Source organism: Rhinatrema bivittatum, chromosome 5 (assembly GCF_901001135.1).
Source record: "Rhinatrema bivittatum chromosome 5, aRhiBiv1.1, whole genome shotgun sequence".
Classification (NCBI taxonomy): Eukaryota; Metazoa; Chordata; class Amphibia; order Gymnophiona; family Rhinatrematidae; genus Rhinatrema; species Rhinatrema bivittatum.
Window position 1 is genome coordinate 22,396,918 of NC_042619.1, and position 13,120 is coordinate 22,410,037.

Genomic DNA, 13,120 nt, shown 5'->3' on the forward strand with positions numbered 1-13,120 from the left:
CCAAATAAGTACAAAAGCACCCCAGGGGTCAGCCACCCGCTCTCCCTCCCCCGCTGTCTTTCGAGATGGCACAGGCCCCGTGATGCCAACCGCCTGATGAGGGCCTGCCCCCTTCCCCCGCCCCCACCCTTATTCATTAAAAGTGCCCCCCTTTGATTCACTAACCCCACCCCACCCCCGTCCAAATAAATAAATATCCTTGGTGTCTAGGGTTCCAACCTCCACCTCCACCTCAGCCCCCCAAAAATGACCCTGGTACCTAGGGGTGGGCAGGTGGGACCCCCTCCCCTTCCCCCCCCGTACCTCTAAAAGCAATCTTCGATATTCAGAGGAAGACCCGGGGGGCACCCCCTAACCCCGAACCTGTTCGATGCTGTTTCTCAAAACAGCGCCGACAGGCCCTTGCCCCCGTCACGTGACCAGGCCCGGAGCGCAGGGGGTGTCCTGGGCTTCAGGTCCAGAGGGTGGGGAGATCTGGACTCCAGGGGCTGAAGTCTGGTTTGCAGGGGAGGGGGTTGAGGAGGGGCTGGGGCGGTGCCCGGCCCTACCCGGGGCAGTTTTATTCTCTCCCTGCAGATGTAAGTTTTCGGGTGTCTTGACATAACCAAGCCACTCCCGATTTAGTGGGCTGGATCGTGTAAAACGTTTCCCCAGGGAGAACAGATTTCGGAGGTTCACGCGTTTTACCTGCGGGAAAACGGCTTTCGGGGAATTGCACCCCTGGCCCCCAGCCGGCGCGGGTAAAATTTAGGTTGCGCTGTTTCGCAGCCTGCGTTCTTCTGCCTCTCACTGCAGCGGCCGCAAAGTCCGGGGCGGGCGTCGGTGCATTTTTTCAAAAGGAAACCCTCCCTGCAGAGTTTCCCTGTTAACAGCTGAGCTTGCAGCGTAGCCGCAGACCTGCGAGCCGCCCGGGAAGCATGGAAACCGCCCGCCTGTGCTTGCCGACAGCCGAGGCTTCCTTTTATCCCGCTGCTTAAATTCAAGCCATCGCGTTTGTGGTCCCGGCGGCGGAGGGAGGAGTTGTTTTAAAAAGGCGGCATTTCCGGTTTTTGCGGACTGCCCGGTAGGCGGCAGATGGGGGGGGGGGCAGCCTGCCGGGTCTCCCTTAGCTCGGTATCAGCGCGGCCCCGGGGGGGGACGGGATGGCATTGAGCGCGGTGGAACCGGGCAGGACTAGGTAAAGCAGAAAAACGTGTGCGAAACACAAGCGCGGGAGCTGGTAGCCCAGCCTGAAACGAGGCACTCTGGGGCAAACGTCCCGCTGCACGTTTTAGCTTTCTTGATTTTCCACTGTGGAATTTCCCCCCCCCCTTCGTGAAGTTTGCAGGGAATTAAGACTTGGGCTCACGAGTCGATTCAAAGTTTGCAAGCAATCTGAGGTGGAAGCTTTGTGCGTGAAACTTAGTGTGTTGGACTCATCACCGCCGTTTGATCATCGATGGATAAAATCTCCCGTGGGGCTCGCACGCCCTGCGCGGGATTGAGCGGAGGGGCTGGAGGGTGGAAGGGGCGAGCTTCTAGCGTGCAGTCTCCAAGCTTTCATCCGTGCCCGATCCGGCCAGTCCTTGTAACGTCTGAAGCAAAGCTCTGCTGGGGTTTCCGTGCTTCTGAATCTCTCTCTCTCTCTCTCTCACGTATTCCCTTTGAAACCTCGGCGCCCCAGCCGTCTCTCCTGCTGACCTGAAACCCCATAACGTTCGCTGCACTTTGGAAAGCGTCGACCGCAGGAGTTATTTTCAGTCCTAGCTTGGCCGCACGCGGTTTGCCCTTCAGAGCCTCGCCCGCTGGCGTGACCACCTTCAGGCTACTTTCAAAGGTGCGACAGCCCCCGTGCACCCTGGCAGGGACCTCGCGCGGCGGCGTTGACGTTTTGCAGCCCGCTGAGCGCGGCCAGAGTCTTCGCTTACGAAAAAAAAAAAATCAATCCCCATCAAATCCTAACGTCCTCAGGAGCCCCGGCTGACAGGAACCTCCCCAAGTGTGGCCACCGCGTGCTGCCCTGGAGCGATGGCTCGGACTCCCTCTCCCAGCACCGTAGAAAGGGTTGTGAATTCTGCCTGGAGTGAGCCCGGTGCCCACCCGCCTGGGTGGTAGACGCCGGCTAGGAACTTGAGGCTCAGCCCTTGCCAGTGAGCCGACGGGCCGACCCCTGGGTCAGATTCTTTGTCTTACTTAGTAGCCACGCTAAGTCTTCTGCCCGCTCGCGTTGTGAGAATAAACGGACAGGATAATTGATCTCAGGCTGTGACGCCTGGAGTTCAGGAGGTTGGGGGGCGAGACCAAAAGATCTTGTTCAAAGTTTTTTTTTTTTTATAAGAAGGTAGCGAACAAGAGCCTTTCAGGAATTTGTAAATAAGGATCTGGATATTAAAAACAACCGCGTTTATATCTCCACGGGTACGAGCTCCCTCCTTATTCTCCTTCTCTCTTCCCAAGCCATCCGGAGTCAGACGTGCGCTTTACTTCTCGGGTGTGCTCCGCGGTGGTCGTGGTCCCCCCGTGACTCGCCGCCTCGTTTTCCCCGTCTCGGGTCAGCCCCCGTCCTGGGCGGCAGGGCCCTCTGGGTCAGCCTTAAGGGCTGGGACTAGCCCTGGATTCTGCACCGCGGCTGTCGGGGAGCCCCTGTCCCCTCTCTCTCTCTTCCCAGGGTCCCTGCACGAGATTGGAAGGGGGCGAGAATAGGCGGGGGGGGGGGTTCGGAAGCAGATGAGCCAACTCCGTACTGCCCAGCGTCCCCTGCCACCTCGGGAACAGACTCGGTGCTGAGGGTCATCTTCATTATTGAAGGGTGCACATAGGGAAGGAGGGACGGGGGGGGGGGGGGGGTTACAGGTCATGCAGTGCACGACGAGCTTAGCTCTAGCTGATTTGGGTGTTATTTAAAGATTTATCAATAGCAACACTCCCAAAGTTTGTGACAATAAAAGCAGCGCTCGTCAAGTAAAACAATCGGGCAGCCGGTCTTATATTTCAAACCAGATTCCAATCTAACACATTTTGTGAAATCAGCTTCTTACCACATTTTTTGTAGGTCCGACACTCAATGGGCTTATAAAATTGTAAAAGCCCTCCTTTCAAGCTGAAAGTCCACCTTTCTTTATTTCAGTTTTTATATTTAAATGATCGCAAACAAAGCCCCACGTTTTCAAAGCCAGATGTCCTGATTTCTTTCTTTTGCTTTTTCAGAGTGAAGCTTCCCCACAATAATAGCTCCTCTGATCTTGCCATTCAAAGTCCGATCCAAGCCCGACACGATGTCCTGTTTCGATCGCCCGTCTGCCTCAGGGGGGTTATTTCTTTCCAACGCTCACATCTCTCTTCTCTTTTTTTCAAGCTTGAAATCAGGACAAATTCAATGCCTTCATCTAAACCGGCTTTAGTTATTGTGGGGAAGCTTCACTTTGAAAAAGCAAAAGAGAGAAATCAGGACATCTTGCTTTGGAAAAGTGGGGCTTAGTTTGAGATCATTTAAATATAAAAACTGAAATAAAGAAAGGTGGACTTTCAGCTTTAAAGGACCTTTACAATTTTATAAGCCCATTGAGCGTCGGACCTACAAAAAATGTGGTAAGATAAGAAGCTGATTTCACAAAGTGTGTTAGATTGGAATCTGGTTTGCAATATAAGACCGGCTGCCCAGTTGTTTTTATTTGATGGGTACTGGACTGTAAGGGTCTCTGGAATACGGTGTAGGGGGTTTTTTGCAGCGTGATTACAATAAAAGCATTCATAACCAGAGACATAAAATCTAAAAAGTATAACATAAATCAACCACAGAAGCCAGTGAAACCGAGGCACATAAAATAAAGGGCCGAATTTTAAAAAGGGTTATGCGCGCCCGGCCTATTTTTAACAGGCCCGGGGGCGTGCATAAAGCCCTAGGATGCGTGTAAGTCTCGGGGCTTTACTGAAGGGGCGGTCCGGTGTGGGCGGGGCCAGAGGCCTCCGACAGAGCGGCCATTTCCCGGAGGCAGGCGCAAAAGATAAGATATTATTTATTTATTTATTTTTATTTTTTTTCTATACCAACATTCCCGTAAAATATACAAATCGTATCGGTTTACAGTGTAACTTCAACATTCGCTCAGGGGCGGTACAAGGAACAGTGGTGACAATTAACAGTAAAACAGGTCAAAACTCATCTTAACATATAAAATAAAAAAAATAATAATTTTGGCGGGGGTTAGACTAGGACTGGGCGGGGGAAGGGGGAAAGGTTAGGGGAAGGGGTGGGAAGCTTAGGTTGCGGGGGGAACGGGGAAAGGCAGCGCGGCTCAGCGCGCACAAGGTGCATAATTGTGCACCCCCTTGCGTGCGCCAACCCCCGATTTTATAACATGTGCGCGCGCGCTTCTTTTAAAATCTACCCCGAAATCCACAATAAAAGAGAGAGAAAATGCAAACGCAAAAACAAGCTCAAATAACCCTTTGAGAAGCGATCGGTTCTTAATAATCCCTTACACAAAGCCCTTTCGGTATTCAAACCACACCAAGGATAGAAAATCTGGTGCAGAGACTGAGCCGCAAAGTCAGATGCTTGCCTAATAAGCCACGTTTTAAGGGCTTTGTAAAAGAAATCAGAATTGGGCATCGTGCGCAGTCAGTCAAGCGCGGAGCCCCCTCAGGATGGGCCCGGCCTCCTCTTCCAGCCCGACGGACCAGGCCAGGGGAAGGTGCGTGACAGGAGTCTGAATTTGCAAAAGTGCGGAGACATTTATTAAATAATTTATGCATTGGCATCAAGACCTTGAACGTAAACCTCCAGCGGACCGGAAGCCAGCGGAGGGAGCGTGGTACTGGTGTCATGGGACCACAAGTGCCGGTGCCGGTTAGGATACGAGCAACTGAATTTTGAAGAATCTGAAGGGATCTTAATGTATTGTCAGGGAGTCCGCTCAGGAGTGAGTTACAAGGCGATTCTTTATATAATATAAATATATTTGTTTGTTGTTGTTTTTTTAAATTCAGTTTGGGATATGATTTTTTTTTCTCTTGGTGCCTTGTATTCCCCCCTCCCGGGGAGTGGATTCATTTCTCTCTGGTTTGAGCTCGTGGCCATGCAGTGGGTGAATGGGCCTTGTTCTTGCCGTTTTCCAGTTTTCCAAGGAGATCCTGGTGGATATCTACTCTGCTTACATTGACAACTTCCTGAATGCCAGAGATGCGGTCCGAATCGCCAAGGAAGCCAGGCCTGCCTTTCTGAAGTTCCTGGAGGTACGTGAGTTGGCTTGGCTGTGTGACGCCAAGGCTGACCCCGTGACCCCCTTCCCAGCGCCCACCTTGCTTTATGGAATCCTAGAAACAAAGTCTCTTCCTACTTTTGCATTAGATTTGTGTTTCATTGTCTGCACGTGGTTTTACTCCTGGGGACATTCTGCACACAGCGTGCTGTATTGCATAATACAGCGCGCTCAGCCGACACGCGCTCCAACATGGGTTAAATAGGCGCTAAACCACCCCCTAATGCAGTAGGGGGATCAGCGCCTATTTAACCCGCATCGGACGCGGAGTGAATGAGAGAGTGCTCATCCCATGCAAATGCACTCATACACTCTGCATGCAAAAAAATAAATGTGCGTCTCAGTCGCACATTTTGCTCTCAGATATTAACGCCCGCCTGGAGCAGGTGTTAATAGCTGAGCGCAGGTAAAAGAAGTAAGAAAAAAAAAAAAACCTCAGCAGACCGCCGAGTTATGAAGACCGACGCCGAGTTTACCGGCGTCGGTCTTCATAACCGGCAGCCGCGGCGGGGTCGCGTTAGCGAGGAGGCGCTAAGGTCGACCCTAGCGCCTCCTTGCTAGCGCGACCCCCTAATTTGGGTATTGCATGGCGCCCTCCCTTGCGGGCACCATGCGCACGTTAGGAAAGTGGGCGCCCGCTTCCCGCGCTTTTTATTGCATCGGCCCCAGTATTTTCAAATTCTGCATACTTTATTTGGCAAAATTATATACTGTGTGAGTAATACTTAATTTAAAATGTAATGCACAAAAAACTTATTATTCAAAGATGCAAAATTAACATTTTGTTTGAGCAGAATTTTCCTAGGAATATTGCAATAGTGCATTATAAGACCTGGCACCTCCCCGAGCTTGACCAGACACCTCTCTCCCTCCCCCCAGCTTGTTCACTCCCTCCCCTACATCAGCTGCACGTCCCACCCCCAGTTCACTCCCTACCCTTCCTGAGCTGTGAACTCCTCCCTTCCTAGTTTGCTGCCTCTTTCCCCAGACGTGACATTTCTACCCCCATCTCCCTGTCTCCCTGACCCAGAGAACCCCCTCCACTGTTTTCTCTCTCCCCCACCCTCAGGTTTGAACCCACAGCTCTGTTTCTCTCCCTCCCCTCTCTAGGCTCAGCCTTCTCCAGGTCTCCCTCTCCCTCCCCCTCCTCCTCTGACTTCCCCTTCCTCCTCCTTAGTCACAACCTCCCCAGTTTTCTCTCCCCCCTCTCCACCAAGGCTCTCACCCCACCGCATCCTCCTCTGTCTGACCTATGCAAGCTGCCTGTATGCCGAGTTCAGAGTGAAAGAAAGACAGTTTTTAACAGAGGGGAATTCTGCCCCAATGCTGTGTGGTGGTAATGCAGGATTTCCACAGAAGTACCTGGGTCACTGCGGTTCTTCATCCAGTCCCATTACAAATGATATCTCCTAAGAACGCCCTCCACTCTCCCCAGAGAGGGATGTGCAGGATTGTTCTGACATGACGGGTTAACAGTAGTACCTATCTAACTAGCGGGCCGATACAGTAAAAAAATTTTAAATCGGCCTGCGGCTCTCCTATGCACGCGATTCAGTAAAAATTAAAATTAGGGCCTGCGGTAAAAAGAGGCGCTAGGGACACTAGCGCATCCCTAGCGCCTCTTTTTTGACAGGAGCGGTGTCTGTCAGCGAGTTTGACAGCCGATGCTCAATTTTGCTGGCGTCGGTTCTGAAACCCGCTGACAGCCATGGGTTCGGAAATCGGAGGCCGGCAAAATTGAGCGTCCGGTTTTCAAGCCGTGGGCCGATTTCACTTTTTTTTTTTTTTTTTTAATTTTTAATTATTTTTAACTTTGGGGACCTCCGACTTAATATCGCCATGATATTAAGTTGGAGGGTGCACAGAAAACCAGTTTTTACTGCTTTTCTGTGCACTTTCCCGGTGCCTGCAGAAATTAACGCCTACCTTTGGGTAGGCGTTAATTTCTGAAAGTAAAATGTGTGGCTTGGCTGCACATTTTACTTACTGAATCACGCGGGAATGACTAATAGGGCCATCTGCATGCATTTGCATGTTGCAGGCGCTATTAGTTTTGGGGGTGTTGGACGTGCGTTTTCGACGCGCTATTACCCCTTACTGAATAAGGGGTAAAGCTAGCGCGTCGAAAACGCGCGTCCAGATGCGGGTTAACAGTACGCTCCGCCGGAGCGCACTGTACTGTATTGGCCTGTAGGAGAGTTGAGGGACCTGGACTGGATGCCCCTTCCGTGAGTGGCACTTAATAGATGATGAATATCTCCCAGCAGGTCATCGATTGGTCGTCATGACCCAAGATATTACAAATAAGATTTCCTCAGCTCGCCATCAGAACAGACCGGCAGATTCCCCGCAGGGCCTGTTCTATTCTGGGCTCAGTAAAAAAAAAAATAAATAAAAATAAAATCTCTGACTTGCCGTTCATTCTGGAGTCCTTCAGTAACGATTTCTGTTTCTCGTTAATTTTTTTTTGTTTTTTCCCCAGCAATGCATGAGAGAAAACAAGGAAAAACAAGCGCTGTCTGATCTGATGATCAAACCCGTGCAGAGGATTCCGCGCTACGAGCTCATTGTCAAGGTACACGTAAAAAGGATTAATAACCAGCAGCCTCATCCCCCCCCCCCCCCCTCCAGAAGAAAGGAAGCTGCTGGGCTGTGCTTATCCGCTTCAAAGACAAGACATGCCCGCTAGCGTTCTCCTCCTCAGGCGATTCCCAAGCAGCGCGCTGCTCGCTGTTTTGCTGTCATGAATCGTCCTCTGGATTCTTTTTTTTCACCATGAAAGCTTCCACCTGCTCTGTTTTTTGTTTTTTTTTCGCATCTCTCCCTTCCCCAGTCTTGAGACAGATGTGATGCGAAGATAGGTCCAGAAAAACACGCCCCGCCCTCCCCCTCCCCCCCCATAAAATCCATTGGATCATCGATGAAAAAGGAGAGCCGAGCCCTGCGCCCGGGGATGCGGAAAGGTTGCCTGAGCTGCCGCTCTTACTTGCCGCCGCCCTGCCTGCTTCACCCTGGCCCCATACTCTTTTGTTCCGGGTTTCCCAGGCTTTGCCCCTTTCAGGGGGGGCTCTGCTTCGGGGCTGATCGCCAGCCTCTTGGGCTTGATGTCTTTCTTGTTGGGCGTTGACGTCACTGCTTCGGTAGTTGATTCCGTCCATGGGCCGTGGGGGGGGGAGGAAATAGTTTCTGCCGAATGCATTGGATGTGATGTCATTCCTTAATGAACCGCACATGCACCTTCCTCCTTGAAACCGAGCCGGAGAGAGAGCGGTGCCGGTGCTCTCTGTTTTCCTTTTAACTCTGGTGCAGTACAGATGGTCGCTAAAGGCGGGCGGAACGATGACAGCTTCACGTTTTCTGTACTGTGCGGTATTTTGGAAGGTGGCCCAGTAGGAATTAAAACTATGACGGCAAAGTCGACGTTTGGGGAATTCTTTCAGCTTTTCCTCCGATTCCCTAGCTTATTTCTGATCACAGTGGGACTGTCCGAAGCTCATTTCCTTTCTCTGACCAGCGGCAAGAATTCACCCAGTCCAGTTCAGCAGTGTGATGCCCGTCCCCTGTCAGGGGGCTGTGGCCAGGCCTCTTCCACTTGAGGAAAAAAAAATGGTTTGTTTTCGTAAAAGAGTTCAACGAGGGTCACCCAAGCCGACCCCAGGTCTTCCAGCCCCTCACTGGTCCAGTGCTTTTCGGTGTGCTTCATCACGTGTCCCTGGTGCTGAAACAGGGACTCTCAGCCAAGGCCGTATTATTTTTTTTAGGACGTCGTCACTGAATGTTTGTTGGATGGAGCTGCGTATAAATGGTCTCGAAGCAAGACTGATATGCGCAGCTTGGTTACCCTGAAAACCGGAGCAAGTCTGTGGCCCTCAGGGGCCTCTGCTCTATGAGCATCAACTCCTAAACATGGGATTTGCGGTGTGCCCGCCACGTCGCTCAGATATCACAGCCAGCGCGGGCCACGCAGATCCAGCGTGGAAGGTCATCGCTGATGCTTGCTAGCCTGGTTGGGGGGATCTTACAGGGAACAGTAGAAGGAAGTGGAAAAATAATCAAGAGTTTCAATTGATTCAGGGGACGTCATGTTTCTGCTCCTTGCACTGCTTTCTGGAGCTTAAAGAGGCAGCTGCTTGGAACTAGTGGCATCTCCGAGCTGACACCCCTGCCCCCAATCCTGTGAGAAGCGTAGACACAGCCAGCAGCCCAAGACCGAGATCCTTGCTACCCCTAGGCTGCCTTTTATTTGCTTATTGATTTTGTCTACTGTCCAGCTAGAAAAGCAATCTCACATGGCCTCACTCCGGCGCTGCCTGGTTCTGGTCCCAAGATGTCCTTTCTGTTTTCATTGGGCCCGATATTCAAACGGGAGATAGCCAGAGAAGTAGTACTTATCCAGCTATCTAGCAGCCACTGATTATCCGGGCAAACTCAGCGGCTGCTAGATAGCTGGATAAGTTACTTATCCAGCTATCTTTCTGACAGACAAAAAGCGGGCGGGCAATGGGCAGATCGGAGTGACGCTACTTTTCTGGATAAGTTATCCAGCTAAGTAGCGATATTGATACTTAGGCGGATAAGTTAATACTTATCCGGCTAAGTAGTGATTTGCGTGTGGATATTCAGTGGCATGGCCGTGCCACTGAATATCCCTGTAACTTAGTGTTATCTGGTTAAGTTATTTAGCTGGCTGTCCATTGAATATCTACCCCATTATTAACAAAGAGATCCATATTCAAAAGCCATTTAGATGGATAACTCAAAAGTTATCCATCTAAATGGCAAAAGTGGCTTATTAAAAAAGACTTATGCTCCTAAATTCTGGCAGGATAACAAGTTATGCAGCTAGAATTTAGGTGCATGAGTCGGGGGGTTCCGGGGATGGACGGGAGTCGTTTCAAGGAGGAGGAGCAGAGTTAGCCACATAAGTTATTGGCAATAAACCCTGCTAGTTAGCCAGATAGGTTTCAGCCGAGGCCCTCAGTGGCTGAATACTGCCCCCCAAAACACTTGTTCTCTGGTTCCAGTTTACCTGCTTGCATGTCATGCCTTGTTTCTGGGGTATTCCTTTTGCTTTCCAAAAAAAAAAAATGAGGAAAAACCAAATGCATTGATGGAAAATTGGGGAACAGCAGCTTTGCGGTCAATGATATTTGCAAGAGTGTTTGGGAGGGGGAGGGGGTGGCAGAGGGGTGCACATTCAAGATAAGGGCAGAGGCTCCAGTAGGAAACAAACACGTGTCAACACTTGGGAAACCCCAGCCCTCCCCAGTATGTCAGCTCAGTAGACTTGTGCCCTCGCACGTTAAACGGCATGACTTGAATGTGGTGGATCCGGTAGCCGGTAGGGTAAAAATGTCAACAGTCTCGGAAGGCCAATTCTCAGGCCTGATAGGTCGGGAACATTTTTCCCGTTTGATGTCCTTTTCAGTCAGATCGTCTTGAAAACCCGTGTGAGAGAGGCAGTCTTGGAGGAGGACGGCCTCTTTAACCTGTGGGAGCAAACAGGGGTCTGTTACTGCAATCAGCAGGACTCAGTTAATAGGAGTTGGGACTCTCCTGATATAGCGACTTGCCTGGGTGCCGGCAGTGCCAAGAGAAAAACTTGGGTTCAAGCCCAATACCGATCTTACGGTGACCCCTAGTGGCCGCTCATAGCCTTCCCATGGTAACCCCTATCAGATATGCACAAGAAATGACCCTATCATAGGGGGGAAACCCTGGAACAGCCAGCAGTTCTTTCTAAAACCAGAACCTGTTAAATGGTGTAACTCCACCTTGCAAATACGGGCCTTTCTTTATGTTCAAACCCAGTATTTTATTGCTATGAGGTGAAAGGAGCAGCTTCCAGAGCTGAACTAAGAGGAAGTGCTCATTACTTTTCTATTGGCTTCTTGTATCCCTCCTGTTATATCTTTGCTGTCCACCCAGTCTTCACAGGCATCTTCCCACTTGCTTAGTGGTGGCAGCAGTGGGATGTCGCAGGCCCTAGAGGTTGCTGGGCTGTCTGTGTGCACGGGGGTCAGCAGCTTCAGCCCCGATAAGCCTGCTGGTCACAAGTTCAGATCTGGCACGGTCAAGTCAGTGGCAGCCGTCCCTCCAGGGTAGTGCAGATAGAGGCATTTTCCAAAACCATTTAACCCGGTAAACTGATCCCTTTGGAAACCCTCCTCTGCTGTCTAAAATCACGCACGGGCTTCCATAGTGGGTGCACTTGTAGCCGAGTTAAAAGGAGGCATTCTGGGGGGGGGGGGCGGGAGAAGGGGAGGTGTTTATGTTGTGGAGGAGAAAAAATAATGCAAAGTGTGAGGGCACTTCTAGCTCGCTCGCTTTACACTGGGGATGCACACGATAAAAGCGTCCTGTGCGCTTGGCAGCTGCGCAGGCTGTTTGGAAATAGCTCTTAGTGGCTGCCCGTCGTGTTTCAGAAATAAGATCTCCTTGCCGTGGCTGTGAATCTATTTGCATTCAGGCACTGCAGTGTGGAACCGCGGTGCTGTGTGCGAGTCTGCCACGTGGCGCGGGAAGCTTTGGCTGGCCAGAAAGGGGAGAGTGCCAGGCACCCTGGGCTCGACGGGATTGATCTGCGCCTGCCCAGCCCATGAGCGAGCCACAAAAGGAGTCCTCTGGTGCTTGAGATCGGGTTGAAAACCAGAAGCCCTTCAGGGGCAGTTTTTGGCGGCCGGCAAGCTGGCGCTCTCCTCCCGCTCCGATAATTTCCAGAGGCAAATTACCTGGGGTGGGTTTCCCTTACAAAACTGCCAGAAGGTCCACAGGCAGCAGGACGTTTCCAGATCAACTCTCCGTGCCTCCTTTTCCTCCCCCGACTTAAAACACGTTGTAGCGGTCGGGCTTGACGCGCACGCACTGTGAAAGGCCTGCGTGTTTTAGCTGAACCGAGGGCCGGGATGACGGGAATGAACCTCACTCGTAAGCCGGGTACGAGCTCGGTCTCTCTCAGATTCACCGCTAGTGCTCTTCTTAAAACTTGCGTTGTGCCAAAGAGAGCTTCCTTCTGGAGCTGATAGGAATATATACGTGCAGGCAACATATCAAGATGTGCTTCAATTGGGCCGCCGGCGCCCAGTGCAACTGGGACGATTTCTCTATCTTTCTCGGTTCCCTGGGATATGTTCACCTTTGAGCTGATGTCATCCGACAATAAGTTGAGCATGCTGGATGCTTGCTGGTCGACTGGCCAATGACAGCGGGGCAGGAAAAATCGTATTCTGCACTTCTTGTTCCATTTTCACCACGCAGCGATTGGGGTTAAAAACTGGAAGTCAGATAGCAGTGCTTTTTCACACAGACTGACTGCACAGTCGAAATGCAGGGCAACGCTGAGGATGCTCTCTCTGCGGAGTTCATGTCAACCACAAATCAGAGGCGTCATTTCTACAAAGTGCCTATTTATCCCCGGAGGCCTGTGTCACTGCTGCTTCTCTCTCTCTCTCCCTCACCCCTTATCCCTGCAGGGCTTGCTGTACTGTTTCTTCATCTATCTTTATGATGGATATTCGTGCTGTGTGATGTGGTTTGATGCTAATTAACAGCAGTCTAACCACTTGTTGCATCAGAGAATCAATTTACTCTGGAGCAGCACAAAGACGTTTGCAAGCCCCAAAAATGTAATTATTGCCGAGAGGATCATGTCATTCATTCAGTGTCTCGCTACCACCGTTCCCTCCAAGGCATGCACGTGCGCCCTCACGTAAGAAATCCCGATGATGACATCTGCGTTTTACTGGCTCGCCTGCGGTGCACGGATTTGAATTGGGCTTATAAAAACTGGGAGAAGGAGAAAACGTTTGCGCACGCAGTCCTTCAGAAATTTGATGGAGCCTCGGAGACAGCCCTGTGCTGGAGGCAAAACCTTTTTCAGG

The 13,120-nt window shown here is 51.2% G+C and overlaps 1 protein-coding gene across 3 annotated transcripts in view; it reads left to right on the forward strand.

The window, feature by feature from the left end:
* Positions 1-13,120, forward strand: part of ARHGEF17 (Rho guanine nucleotide exchange factor 17) — a 398,121-nt gene that overhangs the window by 278,666 nt on the left and 106,335 nt on the right. For all 3 annotated transcript variants that reach the window (XM_029602126.1, XM_029602128.1, XM_029602129.1), the window contains exons 4-5: positions 5,098-5,214; positions 7,723-7,815. In XM_029602126.1, coding sequence (XP_029457986.1) covers positions 5,098-5,214; positions 7,723-7,815 — 210 coding nt within the window. The remainder of the gene's footprint in view (positions 1-5,097; positions 5,215-7,722; positions 7,816-13,120) is intronic.